Raw genomic sequence first — 25,473 nt, 5'->3', positions numbered from 1 at the left:
GATTCACGTATATGCTGCAGCAGATACCTCCGTCTCCTGTCTGGGTAGGACACAACAGAAACAGTTTTGCATCCTCTTTTTACTTACAAATCTTCCATATATCCATTTTTTTAAAGTCATTTGAAATGTGCTTATACTCTGTAATGCTGCAATACAGTTGCAATTGTTGACAAAATGCAGTATCTCTTACCCTTTGGTTTTCTTTTAAGCTATGACTAGAAACACTGAGATGAATTTTCCGGTGCTTTTAAAAGCTTACATTTATAGGATTGGCTTCCCTGGTTGCCTCAGCGATCTTACCTTTTAACAGAACTCTCCTTTCTTTGCTCATTCACACTGATCCTTAGCAGAGAAATTCTATTCTAATTTGTTTTATCCTCAAAGTCGAGGAGGGGGCATTTAAAATACACAATCTGGTGAGGTAAACATTAAAATAAATTGTAAAACTCCCCCTTTCTACTGAAAAGTCATCTTTAAAAGGTGTGGACTAACTTTTTGTTTCCTCCCCTCTCCTCCCCGACTACAAAATAGTGCCTGAAATGGAGAGATTAGCTGCTACTTGCTGCCCTCCGTTCAGCTTTAGATAACCTGCATGTCTTTCAAATTAACCCCAGGAGAGCCAACACAGAAAAACAAGTTGTTGACACTTGTGCTGTATGTTACTGCATGTGCTGTTATTCTCAATTGTGTAGCAGGGTTTAGGCTTCAGATAATATATTTAGCTTGGGAGCGTAGTGGAATATATCTCAAGTGTAAGTGATACAGCCATCTATCCATCTGTAAAATAACCTATGTTTCTGGGGGGGTGGAGGGGAAGCAACCAAAAAAACCCCAACAAAACAACCAACCAAAAACCTTAATATTTGTCAAGTAGACTTGTTAACTGAATTGTGGTCTTGCTTAGAGCAGAATTTGAGGTTTGGGGAAGGAGAACCTATTTGAAGAATTCGTGAAAGATTGACGTAATCAGTTAAGCTAACGTGCGGCCGTGTACGTTTGCCTCGTGCAGCCTCATTACCCAACTTCAGGGGCCATTCTGTTAAATAAAGTGGTGACATTGGAAGCTGAGTTGAGGCCACTAGAACAGTTTTCATGCTGGTAGTTGTAACCTCATTGGGCACCCATGGAAGGACTACCCTTTGGGTCCCTGGAAACATGCCCTAACAGACATGGGCAGAATAAGAGTATTTCTCACTTCTCTGCAAAGGTTATAAGATGACCAAAAAACTGTGAAAGTGGTTGCTGGAAATGCTTAAATTGGTAGTAATGCAACCCAATCATCTGAGCTGAAATTTATATTCAGTTCAATTTATATATCAGCATAAGCGTTCAGTTTCAGAGATTCATTTGAGTTGCTATAACGCTAATGACTTTTTTAAGTACTATATTCTATTGTGACTCACTGAATGTTCTCCAAACTCCTTAAGTTTATTGTAGACCTTTCAGACTTCCTTCTTGCCTTAGTTTTTTGTTACTTCATAATTTATTTTTTTTTTTGCATTTTCCCACCCATTGTTTCTATGCTATGTTAAAACAGCTTCCAAAGAAGAAATACCAAGCCCTTGCGTTTTGTACAGAAACCTTGAGAAGATGAAAAAGAAGGGTTGGGTTTTTTGTTGTGCGAAGTATTTCAACTACAGTGAATTGTGGCTTTCTCTGTATTCCGTTTACAGCTAGCTATACTTGCACTCTTGAGGACATGTGAAATAAGAACAATTCATCTGTTTTAACAGTGTGTCATGGATATAAACCTAAAAACTTACAACTTGAAATTTTAATATGCAGTCCTAGCCTCAAACATTGTGAAATGCCTGTTGCCTATCAAATAAAATACAGAAGTGATCCAAATGTATAAAATTCATTCTTATTTATACTGTTATTTTGCTTCCTGGGGTCTCTTTATAATGCGATGCCTTTGTTTGTTCTTTCCAATAGCTGAAAGAGATAGATGCCAAAAAGATTATCAGAGCAATGTTGTCTTACGTGTGGCCGAAAGACAGACCAGACCTGCGAGCCAGAGTAGCCATATCTCTGGGGTTTTTAGCAAGTGCGAAGGTAAGAACAGATGCTTCGCTGTACTGTGGTAGTTACTATTCATCTGGAGTTCGTACAAAGAATAGTTTTCTTTTTTTATTATTTAAGAGCTTTTACAGTCTTAAGATGTCTGTTTCCTGTTTGAGGAGTGTATAGTATTAGAAATAACAGCTTGGATTTTTTTAACGGGGTGTGTATACATGTGATATGCATGTGTGTGGTCGGGGAGACGATGATGATGACCAGAATTTTTATTTCCATTGCTCACATTAGTTTAGTCCAGTATTTTCCATTGCCAATTAATCATTTACTTCATAAGTTACAGGAAATGGGAGTTAAAGGTTGCTTACAGATCTTCTCCTCTTGTGTGGTGCTGTATCTGCCAAACATGATTTTTTCAAGGCTCTGTGCCCGTTCTCAACTCGGAACTTGAGCAGTGTGGTGGTACCTACTCACAACTCCTGCTGTGCTATGGAAAAGGGGGTTTGAGCTCTGGTCTGTTCTTGGTATTTCTCTGTGAGATGACAGTGGACTTTCTCTTGTTTCAGGGTCTCCTCTGGTGTCCTAATATGAAAGGAGCTGTATAACTTATTTTTATATTGAACCATGCTTTCGTTCAAATGATTTTTCTTGTAGTCTTCCAATTGTGAAATGGAGGGTTGCTCTTACCTTTACTTCATTGTGTGAAAGGATCTCTTGTACTCTTGCCTGCAGCAAAATTAGTGTTTATTCGTTCTTAGAAAGAAACAGGCATGCAAAAGCTTTCTGCAGGTTAACAGAGAATACAATTCAAATTTTGTGCAAACCTTGTAGAAATAGTTCAGAAGACCAAATGTTAACTTTTGCAAAAAATCTTTTGCTTTTGGAAGAAAAAATATTTGATTGCAAAATATTGGAAGTAAATTTTTTAAGTTTCATTGAGACATATCGCTCAACTGGGTTGCTTCTAAGTATGGCAATTTTTACCAGACATAAAGCTAATGTTAGTATCTTGCTGGGGTAAGCTAAAGTAGGTACTACTTAGCAATGAGTTTTAACACTTAAGCTAATTGCACTAGCAACTTGCTAGCATTCAGCAACATTGCCATGTTATGAAAAGAGAGAAGAAACAAATTTCAGCTATGTAGGTGATAAGAGTACTTGGAGGAGAAATGTGCTCATTTATTTGAGCTGAAGAGGAAAGGCCAATCATCTGGTCTGCAGCTCTTTCTCACGAGCAGTCTCTCAGGTGCTAGCTGGTACTGTCCACAGCAGGTATTTTGGGTTGTGCTGCTGTTCAGGACGCTGCTGATAATGCAGGTGACGGCATGTGGAATATGGCATGTCTGTACAAGTACACTGCCACCCTTTTTGTATGCCTGTGCAAAATACACAGCAATGCTTTTGACTACACTTAAAAACTATCTGGGAAACTATCTGCTTAAAATGCGGATGCGAGGAGCATGTTGCCTTGTATACTGTGCAGTTGCCCTTACAATAATATTTAACTGATCATATGCTTGGTTCATTGAGATTTTGTGATGTATATTTAAGAATACCCCATTTACCAGACGGATATAAAAATTCTTCTAACTCAATTTCTTTTTAAAGCCTTTTATTAGTAATGTGGATAATAATCTGAAGGCAATTTTGAAATAAGTTTGAAGTATTTTTTCTCTTCTGCTCTTCCCCCCACTTCCTAATTTGTAGAATTACAAGAATATGATGAAGAATGTGGATCCAGAATCTAATCCTGCATGTGGCAGCATTGTACCTTGCTTTTAGGAAATCTATTAGTGTTTTAAGCAGCTTTCTGGGCCTTAATGAAAACAAAATTGTTGGCCAGGATGCCCGACTCTTGCAAATAGCTCTGGTTTTGGTGTAATACAGAGCTATTCTATTTCTGCCTGGAGAGAGAGATGTTTCCCCCTTGTCAGAAAATCAGATGCTTAGTTGCTCTTTGGGGAAGTAACTGGATGTTTGGATCTCTCTCAAGCATTCTCTTAAATTTCCTACTTCAGATTCTGTACAAGGCAGCCTGGAAGCCCCGATGTCCAGAGCAGATTCCCAGAAGCAGAGCAGAAAACCTGTTGAGCTTTGCCCAGGTTTTAGGAGGTGCCTGTTAAGGCAGAAGTGTTTTGTGAGAACGTTTGTTTGTTTTGGCAAACAAGGATTTCATTGGGAAAACACGCAGCAAGCTCTCTACAGAATATATGTTATAGCTGGCTGGGGTGAAAAATTCCACGCATGTCTTCTAGTTATCTTTTGCTAGTGTTCTTTGTTTTGTTCTGTTTCTGTCATAACAAAATTGTGTTAGAACTCAAACATTTTTGAATGACTGCAATTTAATAAGTTACCCCTCATCATGTGAGGTATGTTCACTCTTAGTGTATGGGGTAAATTTTCTTAAATTGCTTCATACTTTACACGTGCTAAATACGCACGTAGTTATTGTGGCATAACTGGCACGCAATAGTTTGTTACAGAGCTGTAGTGAGTCTGTCATATCTTTAAGCCCTGAACATCTCCTTTTCTTCCAGAGTAAACTAAGGGTCACTTTGTCCTAGAGAAAATTAAATACAAATCAGTTTACCTGTAGCTTGCCTGGACCATGTATAATCCTGTGCAGTTTCCTCCTCATCCCATTTGGGAGCCCTTTGTTCTGCTTGCTTGTGAGGTTGAGGTTAATTACAATGTGCTTGATAGACCACACAAGCAGTTTGTTAAAGTGTCTCTGCTATATAGTTGTATCAGCATACCTTTCTCCTCACTGCAGTCCTGGCCCGATTTCTTTGTTCACTATGAACTTGTCTGCATCTGAAGGATTTACATCCTTATTATGGATTTTGTCTAACGACTGCTCATTCTTAGGGGTTTTGCATAGAGAACTATATGATCGTGATGCCTGCCACCAGTCACCTTCCCCAATAATAATACTTTTGTAAGCCTTTTGGCCAATTTTTTCTGAGTTTGACAGAAGAGTTTGGTGAGGTTTTACACATCTATACTTATAAAGTTAAGTTTCCAGTTAGAAGAAGAGATCCAAACGGAGACTCTCCGAGACAGGGGCCGTAGGGTGGCCTCAATTTTATTCTAAGAAAACTCCAGAGAAATCACAGAGGGGATGCAGGTTATGAAATCCTCAGTCACAGGAAAAAAATTAGGAGTTCACCCCCAGTTTGATTGGGCTTACTTATACACAAAAAAGCTGGAGATCATACTTGCTTGTCCAGCTGCCTGAGAAATAATTTCTCTCTTTAAATCCTCAGGTTCAGTAAAATTCAGTTTCAAAACAAAAGCTAGTTTGTGTGCAGCTTCTGAAGAGCCTGCAGTTACAATCCGTCTTGGCTCCTTTTGTGAGGCCCAGTTGCCTGTCATTGAACAAATTATTGTGATTTTTGGTTCCTTTTTGTCTACGCATAACCGCTAGTAGTATTGTTAGCCTTCAAAGTGAGCTGTTTGTATGGCTTTTTATGACTCGGAGCTGACAGGATGGAGTCTGCTCTAGGGCTAGTAAGGTCTTTTTTTCCTTGGAAGATTTGTTGTGTTATGACACGCTTTAAATTTTTATCTTAAATATTTATAGCCTATCTAGACATGTGTGATCTGAAAGATGCAACGGGAAGGTAGGTGAGAGGAGTACACAAGGCATTATTACACACAGGTTAGCTTGCTCAGGTTCTGCATATCTGGTTTTTCTTCTTCCACATTCCCTCTCCCATTTTTTGTCATCTCTACTGGGGTATGTATAGTAAATGCTTCTTTACTTTTCTGTTTCTTCCCTTTTTCTTCTGTGGCACAAGAAGAAAAAGTGCTCGGGCTTCTGAGAAGCTGGATTAAACACATGAATATGACAAAATCGCTTGTCACCTTTGTCAGCCTGTAATGGTTTTTGGCCTTTTGGTCACAGACCAAGCATGTGTTATTCATGAGCCAGAGAAATCTTTCAGACTATCTGTATTTCTACTGACTGCTAATTCTGTAAGTGTCAGGCGAAGAAATTGTTTGGCTAAGGAGGCAAGACACAAGTTTAGTATTGTAAATTTTGTCTGCATGCAAAGATAATGATATCTATCTGATCAGTTAGGTATGCATGTATGATCTTGGTGTCTGAGCCCTTTATGGGGGCTCAGATGGAGTTAGATAGTTACAGTAAACCTTTAGAAACCGTTAGCTTTTTGAGAAGCTTCAGGTGAAAAGTGGTTTTAATTTTTTTTTTTTTTTTCCCCCCTCTTACTGGAAAAAGCAGATTTCAGGTCATCATTAAATTTGAAGAAGGCATGAAGCCAGATGCTTCTTCCCTCTTTCGGACCACGTTTTGTAGCTTCTTTAGCAGTCTTACCTCCGTAAGGGATGGAGTTTTCTGTTTATATTTCCACCAATGGAGTTGTTGGATGTGTACATTTATATTGGTCCAGAGATAAATTCAGTCGTCTTCATGTCAACGTTTCTCATTGAATTATTGGCAAAAGAAGAGTTCACTGCAGACCAGTTTTATCTTGTTGGGGCTCAGCCTGTCACTAATTCATCATCTTTATTAAACAAGAAGCACTGGGAAGAGCAAAATGAAAGATAAGACTGTTTGCCTTAAAAGTAGCATAGTGCCACAAGGGAATAGAGATGATGATGCATTGTCAGCTTAAAACAGTGCAGTCATTTAAAAAAATGTTTAAACTCATTTAAGCATGATGCATTACAGTCTAACGTGCTGTTAAATGTGGGCAATTGAGTTGGGATGACTTCATGGGTGCTGTGCTTGCTTTCCAATAAATTCAGGCAGGGATAAGCTATTAAATCAAAATTATAAATAGAAAATGTACAAATTTATATTAAAAGGGTCTTCTAACAGGAATTGTTATCAAGCTTTCAGGCATTAGGAAGAGGAGGGAAACCTGTGTAGATATGCTGCGTAAGACAATTGTTTTGCATGGTAGCTTTTCATAGTGTACCTAGGTGTGCTTAAAGCTTTTTGTTCTGTGCCAGCAAATCTAGGCTACTAAAGAGAGAGCTGTGAGTTTATGTAGAAGGCTGAAATTTTGTTTCCATTAATGTGAACGTGATCTCATTGACTTAACAAATTGAGTGGGAAAGGCCTGTTTCTAATAATGGCCTCTCATCTCTCTTGCTATAAACTTTGTAAGATTAACTTTTTTTTTTTTTAAATTACCGGAAAGCAGACTGTCTTGATTGCTAATGAAATGCAATACCATGCTGCCTTGTTCTTATTCAAGCTTTACCCTCCAGGAGTCAGAACAACTATAACCTGAGACCAGGCTTTAAATTTCATTTAAAACTCTATTGAGTAGAATTATATTGATGTAAAAGAAGACATTTCTGCAAAATTGTAGGCTGTTACTGGTTAAATTAATTGTGAGTGGAGAACTGCAGTTTAAAGAATACATCTCTTTTCTTTAAATGGACTTTAAAATATATCTGTAGTTCTATTTCTAAACTACGAGTAGTGTAGCATAGTCTACTGAAAAGTAAAATCCCTGCAGAAGGATTTGTGAGAATCTGCAGCAAATCAAGACAATCTGCATTACATTACTCTTATTTTCTACTGAGTAGTCTCTCCCAGGAAAGCCTGCACTTTGTCATGTTGGTCATCACTGTAACACACATGGTAGGGTATTTGTCTTTATTAAGAACAAAATGCCACCCAAAAATTGAGTTTCAGTAACTCTGAAGGGAAAGTCGGGGTTTTTTTTATTATACTGAGGAAGGGAGGGGGGGATTTGAATTTCAGTATTGTAAAGATTCAAAATCTCTGTTAATGCATCCTCAGTTCTTTGTGGGGCTTTGTGCTTAAGGTTTAAGCGTGTAACGGCAGTAACCTGTTCGTCTGCTGTGTGTAATTGAAGTTATGGGACATCACTGTATACTGCTGCTTTGATGGTATTTGTTGGCTTTCTGCAGATAATGCTGACCTCGGGTCTTTGTTTTTTTAATGGAGATTTCCACAATTCCGATCTGTTAAAAGGGGAGCTGTTGCTGAACGACTCTCAGGCTTGCACTGGATAAATTTCAGAAGAACGTATTTGAAGTAGGACCTGGTCTTTCAGCCGTTTTCTTTTTTCAGTCACAAACTAACCAGTAATAATCTCCACTAGATGCTCTCAGATCTCAGCTGTCCCCTCTCAGGAGCTGTCTGGATTGTGCTGTATTGAGAATTTGGTAGTCTTCCCCCCCCGCTTAGTGCATTTCATAGGGGAGATACAGGAGGGAAGAGGAGAAGATGGATTCCTTCCTCATTTGCATTTAAAACTTCTGCCTAAAACAGTGTTTAAAAAAATAAACAGAACAGATTCAAAAAATTAACTTAAAATTTTTTCTTTAATCCTATATTTAAAAGAAGTGTTTTCAAAACTCCAGTTTCCCCTCTTGGTGAGGTACCTGTCTTCCACTACCTACAGTAATTTGTAACACTGGGAATATTTGATACTGGGATAGTTATTATAATTACTAAAAGCCTGTCTTCCAGCTTGAATTTTGACTGAAGTTATGAAAGACTTTACCACTCTTTTCACTTGAAACCTAGTTTTCTCCAGTTAATTTAGTTTTTTCACTGGGTTTTCAGCTCTGACAGACGTCCCCAAATACAGTCGAGATCTAAGTGGGTATAGAAAACATTTGGTGGAGAGAGCTGAAATATCTTTGTCAATCTGTTTTGTTTTTTTGTTTCTTCTCATGTAAAATGATTTGTCATTTACCCACAATCTTTTTTTCCAAATATTGAAAAAAAGCCCCCAACTTTAAACAAAGTCATCTCACTGTATTTTAATATCTGCCATGATTATAAGATTGTAGGTCTTAACATACTTGTTCAACTGCTAAAAAACTTGTATACCTTCTTTTCAAATCTTCACAGTTAGAAGCAGTTTGAATTAATGAATTGTATTAATTATATGAAGTTTGACAGTAAATTTTTTTTTCTTGTTGGTACGAATGAGTGAAGCAACAATGGAACATTAACAAGACTTAAGAATTTTATGTTTTCTTTAAGATTTTCAGTATTTTTGTGCAAATAAAAAATCCTGAAGTTGGTCTATTTACATATCTAGCTGTCTTGCTTTTTGAATGTAGAGGAGACACCACTGTTAGAGGAGATGCACTTGGGTTTTGGTGCTCTTAGAAAAACACCTAGTGACATAGTATACGTTAGGTTGTGGATATGACTTCAGTATTTTGTTTGAAAGCTCATATTGTTAAAGTAATTTGTAGTGTCTTCTAGACTGCACGGAAAGTCTTCCGTGCTGCTGTGCCAAACGCTAGCGTTAATGTAGATATGAAATTAATATTTATAGTGATGTTGTAAATGGAAAGCATTATTTAAATATTAAGGTAGTATTAACAGTCGGAAGAGACAAAGGATAGGTTAACTTCTTTTCTTTGCCTTCACTAGAGTTGGTTTAATACATCTCGATTGACCCAGTGTTGGCAATACATGGGTGAGTTGTTTCTTTTGTAGCAGTAGTTCCTCATACTGAATATTGCCGGTATCACAAAGAGCAACCAACCTGTAATGACGACGTAATTTAGTAGCATTGTGAGTACGCGTCATGCAGTGTCTGCTACTTGATTCATTTTCTAGTCTTGCCATTGCTGTACTGCGTGCTCAACCTCAGTTTAAGTGCCTTTGCAGTGTACAGTTTGTTTAGGATAGCAATTGATATTTAAAAGGAGCCAGTGAGAGCGAGAAATGAACCCTGCGGTCCCAGGAGTAAAGACTTAATAGTATGGAGAATATTGTGCTTGAAATCGAGAGAGCCATCTCACCCGCACTAAGGGGTTAAGAACTAAATAGAACAGTAGAGCAATTTCAGAAAAAATAGTCATGCGACATAGATACATGTTTTAATGCATATGGACTAATTGTTGTTCTTACGCTTTTAGGCCATGAATATATTGGTTCCCTTCATGTTTAAATATGCAGTAGACAACCTCAACCAGGTATCTGGAAACATGCTCAACCTCAGTGATACACCAAACACAGTGGCAACTGTGGCAACTGCTGTTCTCATTGGCTGTAAGTGGTAGTCCCGAAGCTGTTGACAAGCGTTAACTTTATTCCGTAAGGGCGTGGGATGGCAGAGCTTCTGCTCTTTGCACTGCTCAGCATCTAGGATGGTTATTTCATAGTTACGTCTGTGTTGACGTCAGTTTCCAATTTTCTGTGACCTTGCTTCTGGTATTCCAATTAAAAAATGAAATAATACTTACAGAAATGATTCTTGATTATAAATCCTACCCTTTCTTATAACCAGCTGCCAAAGAAACTGATTTAAAATGTGTGCGCAATGGTTTATAAATGAAAAATAGCATAAAGTTTGGACCAATGAAGTATAAATTACCTTTGAACTAAAAATGGTGAAAATACATAAAGAATGAGTCTAATGTAATTTCATGCATGAAGGGAAGTTGGAAATATAATTATTTTCATTTGTAAACTTTTTCATCCTTTTTAGATGGTATCTCAAGAGCTGGGGCAGCGTTATTTAATGAAGCTAGAAATGCAGTATTTGGCAAAGTAGCTCAAAATTCAATCAGAAGGATAGCGAAGAATGTTTTTCTGCACCTTCATAACCTGGATTTGGCATTCCATCTAAGTAGGCAAACCGGAGCTCTGTCAAAAACCATCGACAGAGGAACAAGAGGCATCAGTTTTGTTCTTAGCGCTTTAGTATTTAATCTGGGACCTACGATGTTTGAAGTGGCACTAGTCAGTGGAATTCTGGTAAGTGTTGTTTATTCATGAGTTGGAATTGTCTCATTTAGGAATAATACAGTGATTTCCTTTTACCAAAGTTTGCTGAGTATTAATAATAGTAATAATTGAATTTACAAGGTGGTCATGAAAGCAACTACTGTATAGGAGAGTAAACCATAATTTTCAAATATGAGTTACATTGAGTCACCTTATTTGAAATTATTTTCACGTTTAATGCCTGTCTTCAGCCAGTGGTATTTATGTGGATAGTTTTTAATGTTTTTCTTCAGAATTGTTGAAAAAATGAAATCAGAAAAGTAGACTGTGCACACAAGTGTCAAACACATCTGGGTAAACGCTGAAGAAGCAGAATATAAATGTCTGGGAATGTTGTGTCTTAGTGTGTTGAGGACAGAGGAGGGAGTGATTATTGGCTCTCTTCTGAATACTGGTCTTTTCTTATCCAGAACTTAAAAGTGAAAATTATCTTTTGGAAAATAGGCTTCTCCTTCTTTCAGGTTTTAAGCTTAATAAGCTCAATTTCAAACTTTTCTTTTATAAATCACACTTACTGTCTTTGAAATCAGGATCTTTGGATATTTATATGCTAAAATCTAAATCTCAATTATGTAGCTTAGACTAAATTAAAAGCAAGAATCTTGTTTTGTTTATTCCCCTTCTTTTTAGAAGGACTTAATCAAATCTGAATGTAAAAATATGAGTTAAAACCCTTGTTGATACTGAGTTAAATTTATAACTTTTGAAAGTTGCAAATCAAGCTGGCTGTCTGCCAACCTGCCATGATGCTTTAATTTTTCCTGTTACGGCTTTTCTCTCCTGATGCACCCTGAAGTAGAGAGAATGCTTCGTAAATTGTTTTGCAATGCCATTTGTTTCTTCTTCTGCAGTCTTCAGCTTTCTTTCAAAATCCACCCAAAAAGCATGTAAACAAATACTTATTTGTGATAACAGCACAATCAGCAACTTTTGTGTTTTATAATGGCAAAAATAACTTCCCAGTATTATCTTATGCACTAGCTCTTGGTTATCTCCTCCTGCCTTTTTATCTATAACCTTCTCCTTGCTACTTTCCTTTTGAATTTATGCCTGTATTTAGTCTTAAGCTGTTCAGAGCAGGGAGTGTGTTGGGAGAGACCTTCAGAGTTCTTGTCTCGGGCTAAGCTATCATAATTTTGAGACCACAGTGAAGTTTTGAAAATGATTACAACTTCTTTTTTCTTTTAAATATTCTAGTATTACAAGTGTGGTGCGGAATTTGCTTTAGTAACCCTGGGGACGCTAGGAGCCTATGCAGCATTCACAATAGGAATTACACAGTGGAGGTAAGGCATGCCCTCAGATTTGTCGTACTTAGCGTTGCCTCAGCCTGAAGTCTTGACTGTATTAAGCCTTCATTTTACAGGACAAAGTTTCGAATAGAAATGAACAAAGCAGATAATGATGCGGGTAATGCTGCAATTGACTCCTTACTAAATTATGAGACTGTGAAGGTAAGACCAATCTTTACTACTAGGCTCTTTGTCTTAGTTCTGTCAGCCTAAGGAAAGTGAGTCATAAGATTCATCTTTTGTAGAGCTACGTATTTGGAGCAACCGCAAATTTTTAAAACATTATTCATTTGAAGAGTACTACGTGATATTGACAGGGTAGCATGGAAGTTGTTGGTGGGGCTTGAAAAAAATCTATTTGCTAATAAAGAATGAGAAGTTTCTTACATGACTGAATCACCTTGACCATCAGTTTCTGGAAAATGTAAACTTAGAGTCTGAAAGAAGTCTTCTGAATGTCAGCCTGCAACATATTGTCTTCTCAAATGACCGTGTGTGCTGTTTTCATTACCTGTTGCAGTTTGTAGCACTCCATTGCAATGTTTGCATGAAAGAACAGGTCTGTGTTGGCTCTTCTACTGCTGCTATTAAAAAAACCCTGTGGACAGCTTTGAAATTGTCCAGGCTCATGCTTGTTTTATGCATCTTGTAATTGGAGAGCTAGAACTGGAAAGATAAGCAGTGAAGTTAGCTGTGAAGAAGGACCCAGAAGTAGACATTGTGTGAGAAGTAGTGTTCTGGAGAATTTGCCATCATCACAGTAACAAGAATGTTCTAGTACATAGAGGACAGTAACTTTTTCTTCTTTTTAGTATCTAGTGGCAGCTGGTGTTTGGTTTTGACGTTAACCGGGTGGAAGTTCTGCCAGACAGACACCCAGTGTTACTAGAATATGAGTATGGTAGGGATCTCCATAGTGTCTCCTTTCCCAGTGCAGAACATTCTGGGGTTTGCTCATGGTTTTTGTCTTCACACCCTAATTTTGTCTTCTTTTTCTCTTTAGCTGTTAGAAGTATTGAAGAAGGGTTGTGTGTGTATCTGTGCATGTAGTGTGTTTATACTGAACTTTACAACTAGTTAAATATATGGTCTAGTATGTTTGAGAATATGACATTTATTATTTTTGTGCATATCAGTATTTCAATAATGAAAAATACGAAGCCCAACGGTATGATGAATTCTTGAAGATATATGAAAACGCCTCCCTGAAGACTACCTCTACTTTAGCTCTCCTGAACTTTGGACAGAGTGCTATCTTTAGCATTGGCTTGACGGCCATCATGGTGCTTGCTAGCCAGGGCATTGTTGCAGGTAACTCGTCTGTCTGTAAGCTAAAAATGACTCTCCTTTACCTTAATTCATCCATAATAGAGGTGTTAATTAAAATTAACTTATGGTTGATATGATAGTTCATTTTGAGATTTTTTGCTTGTGAGTTTTGGGTGTTTCTGCTTCTTGGAGTATTGTTAATTCCATTTTATATATATATATAAAAATAAAATTATTTGTATCCATTTATTTATAATATGTTTATTATATTTATTATAGTTATATTTATATATTTATTTATACCCATTTTATATATCTTACTGATATATATATCTCTCTCAGTAATTAGTATGATTTTATTAGAAATACTTTAAAAGTTTAGCAGTTAGAGCCTAAGAAAATGTAACTTCGGGAAGGTTCTGTTGAAGCATTGTGAAAGACACTTCTATAAATACAAATACTTCTGTGGACCTTCTACAAACGTCCTTTCCTTTTACCCTTCTTCCTTCTCATGTTGGCAAGATTCAGAACTTTTCCCCAACACGTATATACCCATGTGCTTTGTCTCCAGTAGTTTTATTACCAGTGTCCTTCACTTCCCTTAGATTAATAAGGGCACATTATTAAAATAATTGTTCCCATATGTTACAGTTTTTCATCTCTATTTGTCTAATTTACTACCTAAAGAAAAGCCTGCTTGTTTAGGAAGACACAGTATAAGCTTCAGATACAGTAGATGAATGCAGTATCGGGATGAGGCTCAGCTCAAGTAAGGTGATTTTAGAGGAAAAATAATGATGCTTTAGACACTGTTAGCATCCAGATGTGTTTGAAGGGTGGACCTTTATATCATGTTGTCTTTCTTGCCTCTGCTTTGCTCTTTGTAAGAGATGCCAGGACAGGGAAGAGTTACACTGGGAATGGAAGTCAGTAGGTGCAGTTTATGGCTGTCCCTAAGAAAATTTAGAATAGCCTTTAAGCAGGATGGTAGAAATACAGCTTTAAATCATCTTTCTGGACCTGTTTCAGCTGAACTGACCTCGCACTTACCTTTAGCTAGTGTGTCATCTTGAGTTTTCCCTGGATCAGCGTATTTGATATTAAGCTGCCCAGAGGTTCTCACTATATGTTTTAGCAGCTCTGTTGTATATAGTAGGGAAGTCCTCTATCTTGATCGTGACAAATGCTATCATTTGGATTTGTCTGTAATTGTACTTAAGATTGTCTTTCCTGATCCTTGCTTTCATATATTAGTTCCTCCCCTTCTAACTTATTTAGGCCCCTTTATGCTTCTCTCTCTGGAATTCACAACTTTACAATCTGATGTTTTCCGTGAATTTCCTGATATGCTGCTTGTCTTATTTTCCAGGTGCTATTATATCTTTTTTTTTAATGTGAAATCCACACAAACATTGCCATTCGTTTCAGGCACCTTCCTATATAAAATCTGATCTTCTGGGAATTAATTTTGTTTACTATTTAAACGTCTGGGTTTAGAAATGGGATAAAAGAAATTAGATTTGATTGACTTTATTTTTTTTTTTTTTAATTCTTTTGGTGCTTCCTAACAAGACAACCCTTCAAGTCTTCTTCTCTCACATCCATTTTGTCTTAAGGCAGCCTTTCTGTTGGAGATCTAGTAATGGTGAATGGATTGCTGTTCCAGCTTTCTCTTCCCCTAAACTTCCTGGGAACAGTATACAGAGAGACAAGACAAGCACTTATAGATATGAATACCTTGTTTACACTTCTCAGTGTAGATACCAAAATTAAAGTAAGTAGTAGCTTATTTTCCTAAAGTATCTGGGTATTTAATAGGGCTGTTTTCTGGCAATGCCATCATTTCACCCTGTTTATTACCTTCTAGGTTTAATTTCTATTCAAGAAAGAGATGTTGTGTAAGGATGCTGTTCTGCCTCCTCTTTAAGTGCAGTTAGTGCAACAGCAGCTGTTTTTTTTCTTGCAGAACCTTTTTGTGACAGCAAAAGTTGCTTCACGGAAGCTGTGTTTGTATTGAGATATTTTTATTTAAGTACTAATGCCTTGTGCTTGAATTTTTATTTGTAATTAATGATGCAGAATTTATTGCTGCAAAAGAAGTTGTGAAGCAGAGTGTTTACAGCAGAAATTTTTACCTTCTTTGGGGAAAAGGAGGAACAAACCAATTTCACTTGTGTGGCGGATTATAATGATTTTCAACATATCCAAGCTGGAGTGTCTATTTGCCTTTTTCTGAGCTAGGAAATGGACTGTTCAGCTTGTTGAACTGCTTGAGATACTTTCTGGGCAGCATATAAAGTGGCACTCTTCTTTTAATAGGACAAAGAGCTGGCTCCACCCCTGCAGATCACACCACAGACTGCTGCCATCGCCTTTGATAATGTGCATTTTGAATATCTTGAGGGGCAGAAAGTCCTTGCTGGAGTGTCTTTTGAAGTCCCTGCAGGAAAGAAAGTGGCCATTGTAGGAGGTAGTGGGTCAGGGTGGGTAAATGGACTAAATACACCAATCAACTATGCAGAATTTTGTTTCTTAAATGCGTTTGTTCTTGTGTTTCGCTTTTTATTATTTTTGTTTGTGACATCAGTTCTGTTTGGAGATTGTAAATGGCAAACCAGGAGTGTAACATTAGCTTCGCTTCTTTTCAATTTCAGGAAAAGCACAATTGTGAGATTATTATTTCGTTTCTATGAACCTCAGAAAGGAAATATTTATGTTGCTGGACAGAACATACAAGATGTCAGTTTGGAAAGCCTGAGGAGGGCAATAGGCGTCGTACCTCAGGTATACCATGTTTCATTCTCCCCAAACAGTCCATCGTAATGGTAATTCCCAGTAGTCTGACACTGTGGTTCAGTGAAGGCCAATCCTAATGCAGTGCTATTGTCTAGTTCCTTTGAAAGTCACCATGCTGCTCCCCCCCGCCCCTCCCCAGGAAATATAATGTTTTTATGTGCATCATCATATAGATCCAATTTCTGAAATGTGTTTAAGCCTCTTCATGAGAAACTGCCTCCAGCTTTAAATGATTTGTCTTTATGATTACCTCCCATAATGAGTTAGCAAAGTGGTAAAAGTGTGCGTGACATTATATATTTTAGGACATAAAATGTATTAATCTCATTGTTGGGAAAAGAAATGTCCCCAAATACTTTCACCTTTAGGCTTCGTAGAAAAATATAAGCTAGTCTATATTGATTTCTTTCATGGACTGGGGACAGCTTTTAAACTATTGTTCATAGTTTCTTGTTTAAAATATTCTTTCCATAAATGTAGGATGCTGTTCTCTTCCATAATACTATCTATTACAATCTGCTCTACGGCAATATTGGTGCAACACCAGAAGAGGTGTACGCAGTAGCAAAGTTGGCAGGAATCCACGATGCTATTCTTCGAATGCCAAATGGTTACAACACTCAGGTTGGTGAACGAGGACTCAAGCTCTCAGGTGGGTTCTTAAGCGCACAAGTTCTTTGTATCCCTTTTGCTACCTCCAAGCTCAATGCATAGTTTATTCCTCAGTCAGACTTGCTTTTAGCTCATTTACATTATAACATAATTGTAAGGCTCAATATTAATACGAAGATCTGTAGTTTAAGGCAACTGTAGTCTACAAGATATTTAAAGGAATGTATTTTCAGGGGATAGTGTTAAATAGTTGATACATAAGCATGTAGATGCATCTAAGTAAAAATGATCTTTCTCGTAATCTATTTGGGTAGTGGAATGCGTGTGAATAGAACTGGGAATTTACGTGTGCTTTGCATGCAGGATGTGATAGGCTTATATGTATGCATAGACCTTCCAAATTTGAGTTCTTAAATCTAAACTTGTAACGGCTGAAAGTTAGGTGATGTTTTGGTTTTGCTGTTGATAGTTAGTAAGGCAATGGGATATGTTGTTGCAGGGAGGTCATTTTGGACCCTGTTCATAATGAAAGCGCCTTCATGTCTTACATGTTTCTGACCCATGAACTGTGTAAGAGACAACACCAAAATGGTGTCTGCGTATCTGCAAGCTATGGATTTATATTACACAACCTTGGCACTGAAACAAAAAAAGCGTGAGTTTAGGTTCTCAAAGTCCCTCCGTATTTGGGTATGCACTCTGCAAAACAGCGTAACTCTTCTAGACTAGGAGGATCGTATCGTGGCATTAGGCAGGCTTTGCTGGGCATGCTAGCCTTTTGGGGCCACTCTTAGAAAAAAAATCACTTTATTCCTTCTCTATAGCTGTCTGTAATATTGAAATTACATACACTTGTTTGTAGGGAAGGTGATGCTTGAAAGCAAACATTCTTCCCGTGGCAGAGTTACAATGTAAGATGAGGGATCACATGGAAACGGGGAAATGTCTAAATCATTTCCCATGCCCTTTTTCTGTTTTTTATTGAGGGGACATAGGATTTTAAAAATACAGAATTTAAGTATAACTTTTTAGGTAGTAGCTAGATTCCACTGGAATGCTTTTGGTCTCAAATCTCTTAGGTTGAAGTTGCGTTGAGGCAAAGCTAATAATGGTGTCCATCACATGAATGTAACACTTACTAAATGTACATTGAATGAAACAAAAATGAAATTACTGTTTTGGTTGAAGGATATATTATTGTTAGGTTATTTTATTATATTTTAAATAAGTCTTTATCTTCTTATAGCTCTTACAGGTTTTTTTAATAGATATTTGATGCAAGATAAAATGGGATACTCATTTCATGAGGTTTCCCCGTTTAATTCACTGATGGGTTTGGTTCCCCTCCTTGGTGGATATTACGAGAAGTAGAAGGTGCATTTGCAAAGTTCATAAAAACCATCTCCTGTTTTGAAAAAGCAAAACACACTATAGTTTTGCTTAAAATTGCTAACCAATATGAGCAGTGGTGGGGCACAGTTTTTCATATCGGTTTGGTATCTTTTTCTAATACAATCTTAAAGGTGTTTAGGTAAGTGTGAGCTCATTGGAAATATTTGGAAGGATTTTGACAAGGTAGGCAGCATAACGCTGAATTGCGTGCAGAGCGTAGTAGTGGAGAAACTGCGGTACATACACAGCGTAACTACTCTTCTGCTTGAGGAGAGGCCATATCACTCTGGTTACATGTAGGACATGTCTTTCTAAACAACTTCTCCTGAATACAAGGCCTTACTGTTTGGCAAACTCTAAACATGCGTGGCAGAGCTTAAATTTTCCTCCCCTCTGACTCCATGTACAAGACACTATTTATTGGTACACCAAAGAAGCGGTCAGCTGTTCTCATGTGCATGTAGGATGGAGTGGCAGAGGGCAGACTGCTCTGCTCTGTTGGGAATTGAGGTATGGCCCTACAGGAGAGAGAAGTTTATGAGTTTGGAAACTTGAAGGTACCGAGATGTACGGATCTTCAGGGGATGTGGGGCTGGTGGGGATCCAGAGGCAGGAGCGCAGGAATGCAGCATGTTCAGGCAGAGATGCTGCCTGTTGCAAAGACAGCAAGCTATATGTGGTATTTCTTACTATGCAGCTGCTGAAGTCAGGAGTCCTGGTCTCTTTGAAACAGAGGATCAGAGGTTACATTCTGTATCCAGAATGTACGTGCAGGAGAAAGCATGTACATTTGCAAAAGGGGAATACAGAGAAGGTTAGAAGGGAAATAAAATATGTGAAGCACAGATCTGGGTGAGTGAGTAGAAGGTACAAAATAATTACTGGCAGAACTGTAGAGAACTGTGATAACGATGAAAGATTTCTCTTGTGCTGCCTGTCTCCCCAAACTAGTAATTTCTAGAAAGAGGATTTGACTAACAATAGGTTTGAAATGCCTTGGCCTTTACAGAAGCATGGAATGGTTTGGGTAACAAGGGACCTTCTGAAGATCATCTAGTCCAACCCCCCTGCCGTGAGCAGGGGCATCTTTCACTAGGTCAGGTTGCTCAAAGCCTTAGCCTTATGTGGAGGTTTAGACTGGATGTTAGGAAGAATTTATTCACCGAAAGGGCTGTCAGGCACTGGCACAGGCTGCCTAGGGAAGGGCTTGAGTCCCCATCCCTGGAGGTATTTAAAAGATGTGTAGATGTGGTGCTTAGGGGCATGGTTTAGTGGGACGTGGTAGTGTTAGGTTTACGGTTGGACTCGATGATCTTAAAGGTCTTTTCCAACCTAAACGATTCTATGATTCTGTGTCCCATTCTAAATCGGGAGAAGTGTGTGCGGGCGTGTTGAAGTTTCCTTCTGACCTTTCTGAAAATGAGTTATGCCTTACTCCATCCTTTGTTTTGTGCTACCACTATGATGGTCATAAGCACCCATCTAACAGTGCTTTAACAAAAGCGGTGCTTAGAAAGTGAAGGGAAGTGTGTTCTTTTCCTGTTCTGTTTGTATTTAAAGAAAAAAGAGTATGCAAAATACTTCTCAGGAGAAAGACACTGGATTTCTGAGGTGATAGAAAAAGCTCAGAGTGGGCATCTGCCATTGAAGTAGCAGCTTCAGTTTCTTATTTTCAACAAATTAGATGAGCATTGGCAAACAACAGTAATAAACAAGCTTCAGTAACTTTTACAGTTAGGGTGCAGGAGCCTTAGGCTAATGCTCAGAAATGTCTTGGGCTTCCTCAGATTGCGCATTGAATTGATCTTAAACGCAGGTGTGTGCTCAGCTCTTGGGGAACTTGATTCTGTGTGCTTGCGCTTGCAGGTGCCAATTTGTGGTTTTAGGTTGAAACGTGGAGCTAATGTGTCCACTGTATCCCATGTGCTTTTGTTAGATCAATATTTTAATTGATAATGAGAGTTGTAATGGCCAGAAATGGTTTAGTTGTTTAATGGATTGGAGATGTCAAGTGCATATCTCTGAGTTCCTTCGGTAGCTCTGTAAAAATACGGCATCTGTTACTTTGAATTTCTGTAGTTTTCTGAATAGTAGAATGGCTCCCTAAATTGTTATAAAGATATATATTAGATTCATTTCTGAATCTGTTAAATATTTTTTAAGTTGAGTGAGGCTTCTTATACTTCTAGTCTAAGAAAAACACAAAGTCCTGACTTGTTTTGTGTTTTTTAAATACTAATTTTGTGGGAGAAATGGGGGGAGCGAAAGCTCTGTGAATTTAAGTGGTCCCCTTTGAAATCCAGACGTTTTATATGCATGATGGAAAAAGCGAGGTTTTCGGGACCACTGACATGATGGGTGTCTCGGCGAAAAGCAGAACAGCAATTACCGTGGGTCCCGAATGCGTGAACAGTGGTAGTAACGTGTGGGGCCAGTGCAGGCAGTGATCTTAATTTGGGGCCCTGGTTCTGTGAATAGTTAAATGTGTTGAGTGCAGCAAATGATTAGTTTAGAAAATAATAGGTAAATTGGATTCTCCCTGTATGCAAAAATTTGGTATGTTATGGATTCCTTTCTTCCAGTAATTGAACAGTTTTAGTACTTTGAGGACTGACGTTGGAAAACTGTATGTTGGAAGCGCTGTCTTGATATTTTAAAACTGGTGGATTTTTTTTTTATAGCCGACGAGAATGTTAACACAAACAAAACTCCCTAATGGCAGTACGGTAGCATGGATAACAAGCCTCAGTATCTCAGTTTCTCTCTCCTAGGGTGGTTTTCCTTGCTTGTGAGGTATGAAAATGGGCACAAGGAAGTCTTAATTGCAATGAGAACTTTATCAATTTAAATGGTGAAGTAAGCATTTAGTGCACTTCTTACCGGTTTCAGTGATTGATTCATGAAGAGTAAATAATGAAAAACAAGCTATTTTGGCTTTTTCAAGTAGAATCCATTTCAGTGTTTGCTAATAAATGTGTAAGAGACAGAGCTGTAGCAGCCCAAAACCCTGACTTTGTGAGTGAAATGGTTAACATGCTACTGTCCTGAATATGAACGGAGAAGAACGTGAAACAAGTCTGTAAGTTACAAATGTAAGGAAAGACCTCGGATTTTGTTATTGTAGTATGTCTTTCAAACATGGATATTGTCAAGCTGTGAGTTTTGAGCATGCTTTAAAGGAGAGAGAGTATATTAGAATAAGACTGAGTAAATTGTACAGTTCTAATTGCTTCTGAGTTCTGCCAAAGACAGTTTAAAATTTGAACTGCGGCATTATTATCAGCCGTTTAAATGGTTTATTAAAGCATGTTCTCTCCTGATAGGAATGAAAAATTAACAAGAATATAATGGTATGAAATTGAATGTTTTGAAGTCTTGAATAAAACAAAGGAGGATGAGTGCACAAATGTGAAATGTTTGCATTGCATACCAAATGTTTAGCACATTTTAAGTTCTCAAATGCACCTCTTTTCCTGTCTGTAAAAGTTGTCCTAACTTATTCTTGGGTAGACGTTAGCTGTAAGAATTGTGAAGGAAGGAAACTAGTGTGAAACTTGGTTACATCAGAAACCAACAGGCAGTAGATTGCATAATGAAGGTGGGCTTCAGTACCATATTAATTGTGTTCTTTAATGAAATTTGCTGGTTAAAGCTGTTAGGTATGGACACTTTAAATCTGGGCCGTTATGGAGTGGAAAGGTAGATGAATTTCAAGGAGAGACCTGGAAGAAAAAAATGTGTGTGCAAGATGCATGAAATCAAATACAGCAGGCATGGACAGAGCATTGTTTATTTGCAAGAGAAAACAGGATGTATATATGCGAAGTTACTGTATGGAGCATAGTTTAGACCAGGTAAATGAGCTCATACTCCCTGGTGTGTAGAGTGAGTTACTGTACATCGTCGTCAGTTACCTGCTCTTGCCTTGTAGCATATACAAAATAATTCTCTCTCCTTTTCTAAAAGGATAAGCAATCTTGAATCACTTTGGATTTACCAGGGAGCAGGAACTTGTGTGATATCTTCTGTAACATGCACAGACCTTTATCAGGAGCAACTGTGATGTATATTAAATAAATAAATAAACCAACCAAAACACAACCCCCAAAACAGTCAGGTCTGCTGTTGAATTTAGAATATCATGATTGTAACTTCATCTTTTTTTTTCTTCCCCTCTTCCCCGTCCCCCCATTCAGGAGGAGAAAAGCAAAGAGTTGCAATTGCTAGAGCGATGTTAAAGGAGCCACTTATTTTTCTCTATGATGAAGCCACATCATCTTTAGATTCAATTACAGAAGAGGTAAATTGCGATAAAAAAATATAAAACTTAAGTGGTGTAATGATGTCTGGTTCTGATACATTTTCCTTGTTCTTTTCCTCTCAGAAAGAACTCTTTTTGCCAGATGGCTATCATGTGTTTTCCTGGTATTATTCTTCAGAGATCCTATAGCTAAGCCCTTTTCCTAAAGGCCAGAGCAGAGATACTGAGCCTCTGTCTGCCTTGAGACATAGTGAAGAATATCAACTCTGTCTCTGGGTATATTTTCTGTTTTACACTCTTGAGGTCCCATTCACCATTACACATTCATCTCTTGAAGCTGTTGCAAATACCTCATGTGCTCATGAAGAGTGAAGCTTTCCAGTCCGCTTTAAAAGGTGTTTAGATGACATCTAGCATTCATTAAAAATGTCTTATAAATAATTGTGATGTAATGCAGCACAGAAAACCTCTCGTTTGTTGTGCAGCATCTTTCTGAGATGCAAATCAGGTAGGTGTAACCTGCAGTGCTGGTATTAATTTGTATTCATTTCACAGGAAGGGCTGCAAAACATCAGGGCGTTGTGACATAGATGTCATGACACTACCACAGTAACTGCATCAGGCTTCATAACTACATCTTTGCTTAAACACCAAACTCTCAGCACCAGCAGTAATTTCACAAACTAATGTCATAAAAAAAAAAATAGCGCTGGAGCTGTGTTTGTGTTCACTTATGCAGATTATTGAGTGAATTTATTGACCTGTAATCACTAAATTGCTTTCATTTTCCAGATACAGAGAAATCGGAGTACAAACTGTACATCTATATAGTACAGCATTCAAATATAGTACAGCTTCCTCATTGGACCAGAAATGTTCATAATACGTGCAGTTCTACAGAACACTACTTGGATTCTTTCTCTCTTTTGTTTTGCTGTATTTATTGCAAGAATCGTAAGCAAAGCTGAAAGTTTCACAACAGAACTGCACTTTAAAGACAGCAAATGAAAATGATTCCTTTCCACAAAAGTATGCCTGGTAATCAAAATGGTTTTTGACAAAGGCAAGTGTTTTTCAGGAAAATAAAGCGGACACTCCATTTACTGTAGCGAGGGCACAAATTCCCAATTAGAGCTGCATGCATCTGTATGCAGTTTGGGAAGGTGGGAGACTGCTCACAAAGGAGGCAGTGGATGGACAGACAATTCCCAGGATTGCTTTAACTTTGTGTTCCACATTGGCATGATGCTGAGAGGGATTTTTTCTTTAACTTTCATTGTTTGGAACATATTATTCTTATTATGATTCGTTATTTTCACGTGCCTTTACTGCTGTTTATGTTGCTTTTGTAGCACGGTTGCATGGGAACGTTTTTCCTGAAATCAAGTAACGTTGCTCTTCCTTTGTCCTTTGGGATAGCCACGTTATTCTATGAATAAAGGGTTTTTTTGCAGTTTGAGGACTTTATCAGAGCCGCAGATATTTCATGCTTGGATTCTTCTGTTTCTTCTTGTCCTGGTTTCGGCTGGGATAGAGTTAATTTTCTCCCTAGTAGCCGGTATAGTGCTGTGTTTTGGATTTAGTGTGAGAATAATGTTGATAACACACCGATGTTTTAGTTGTCGCTGAGCAGTGCTTCCAGTAGTCAAGGACTTTTCAGCTTCTCATGCCCTGCCAGAGAGGAGCTGGGAGGGGGCACAGCCAGGACGGCTGACCCAGGCTGGCCAGAGGGCTATACCACACACACATTATGACATCATGCCCAGTATAGAAACTGGGCGAGCTGGCCAGGGGGGCTGCTCGGCCACGGGCTGGGCATCAGCCTGCGGGTGGTGAGCAATTGCATTGTGCATCACTTGTATATTCTTTTACTATTGTTACTATTGTTTTCTCTTCCTCTGCTGTCCTATTAAACTGTCTTTATCTCAATCCACAGGTTTTAGATTTTTTTTTTTTCCCCGATTCTCTCCCCCATCCCACTGGGGTGGGAGGGTGAGCAAGCAGCTGTGTGGTGCTTAGTTGCTGGCTGGGGTTAAACCATGATACTTCTGTAGATACTTGTAGCTGTTTCTTATTGTGAAGCTATAGCAGTACTGGAGGTGTTTCTCCACACTTACAGTAATTTGCATCTTTCCAGACATCATTTTATTTCTCTTCATACCGCCTAGGAGTGTGTAAGAGTTTGTCTCTGTTTTAATCTTGCAGAATATTCTCAGTGCCATGAGGGACATGGTGAAACACCGAACATCAGTTTTCATTGCTCACAGGTTGTCAACAGTAGTTGATGCAGATGAAATCATTGTGCTGGATCAGGTGAGGTGATCACCCTGTGATGTGTAATTTTCACATAATGTCGGCGTTTGTTTTAGAGAGTCTGTGTGTCCATTTTGAAATCTTATACTCCCACCGAGCTACTGAAAGTTCTTTCTTTGGAAATGAACCATGCTAGAAAATTCTAGCCCAAGCTTTGCTTTTTACATATTTCTCTTCTTTGCAGCTAACAGTTTTTCAGTTGCGGAAACTTGCATGTGTGGCTCTCTTGTATGTTGTATTTTTACTTCATTTGCATAGTTCATTTAGTTACATGTTCTTTATATGGATTATGACAAATTTCTCTTCGTGCTCTGGGACTGGCTTGATGTTGCATGTTTTTAATCTAATTTATTACATGCTTCTGTCAGATGAGGTTTCCTAATGTGTGCCCCCCATTTATGCTTTATTCTCATTACTCAGTGAGTGTTTATTTTTCACATACATCCATTGGGTTTTTTTCTTTCAATGGAGAGAGAAGAGGACAGCATGTTCTGTTTCCATGCAGATAAAACTGTTGTAGGATTGTTCAGTCTATGTTATAAATCTGAACACCATTCTCTATTGTACCTGTAGAAAAGTGTGGTTATTCCCTTTCTGAATGCTTCTCTTATGGAGGAAAAAAAAAAAGTTTCAACATTTGATTTACTAATATCAGTATTCAGCCGTTACCTCGTATTCAGTCTATCCTAAGTCCATTTTCTTCTCTGTTACCCATATCTGGCTATAGATTTAAAATAAACAAATGTCCTTATTGTAACTTC

The 25,473-nt window shown here is 38.1% G+C and overlaps 1 protein-coding gene across 4 annotated transcripts in view; it reads left to right on the top strand.

The window, feature by feature from the left end:
• ABCB7 (ATP binding cassette subfamily B member 7) overlaps positions 1 to 25,473 on the top strand; it is a 47,025-nt gene that overhangs the window by 18,441 nt on the left and 3,111 nt on the right. For all 4 annotated transcript variants that reach the window (XM_087748390.1, XM_087748388.1, XM_087748387.1 and 1 more), the window contains 12 exons: positions 1,936 to 2,055; positions 9,907 to 10,039; positions 10,479 to 10,747; positions 11,975 to 12,063; positions 12,144 to 12,231; positions 13,206 to 13,380; positions 14,955 to 15,112; positions 15,658 to 15,821; positions 15,993 to 16,122; positions 16,615 to 16,786; positions 22,335 to 22,438; positions 24,605 to 24,712. In XM_087748390.1, coding sequence (XP_087604516.1) covers positions 1,936 to 2,055; positions 9,907 to 10,039; positions 10,479 to 10,747; positions 11,975 to 12,063; positions 12,144 to 12,231; positions 13,206 to 13,380; positions 14,955 to 15,112; positions 15,658 to 15,821; positions 15,993 to 16,122; positions 16,615 to 16,786; positions 22,335 to 22,438; positions 24,605 to 24,712 — 1,710 coding nt within the window. The remainder of the gene's footprint in view (positions 1 to 1,935; positions 2,056 to 9,906; positions 10,040 to 10,478; positions 10,748 to 11,974; positions 12,064 to 12,143; positions 12,232 to 13,205; positions 13,381 to 14,954; positions 15,113 to 15,657; positions 15,822 to 15,992; positions 16,123 to 16,614; positions 16,787 to 22,334; positions 22,439 to 24,604; positions 24,713 to 25,473) is intronic.

This window comes from Nipponia nippon, unplaced genomic scaffold (assembly GCF_047370975.1).
Source record: "Nipponia nippon isolate SJK-2023a ecotype South Korea unplaced genomic scaffold, ASM4737097v1 scaffold_12, whole genome shotgun sequence".
Taxonomy (NCBI): domain Eukaryota; kingdom Metazoa; phylum Chordata; class Aves; order Pelecaniformes; family Threskiornithidae; genus Nipponia; species Nipponia nippon.
Note: the sequence above shows the minus strand (reverse complement) of the source record. Positions and strands in the feature narration are given on the sequence as shown.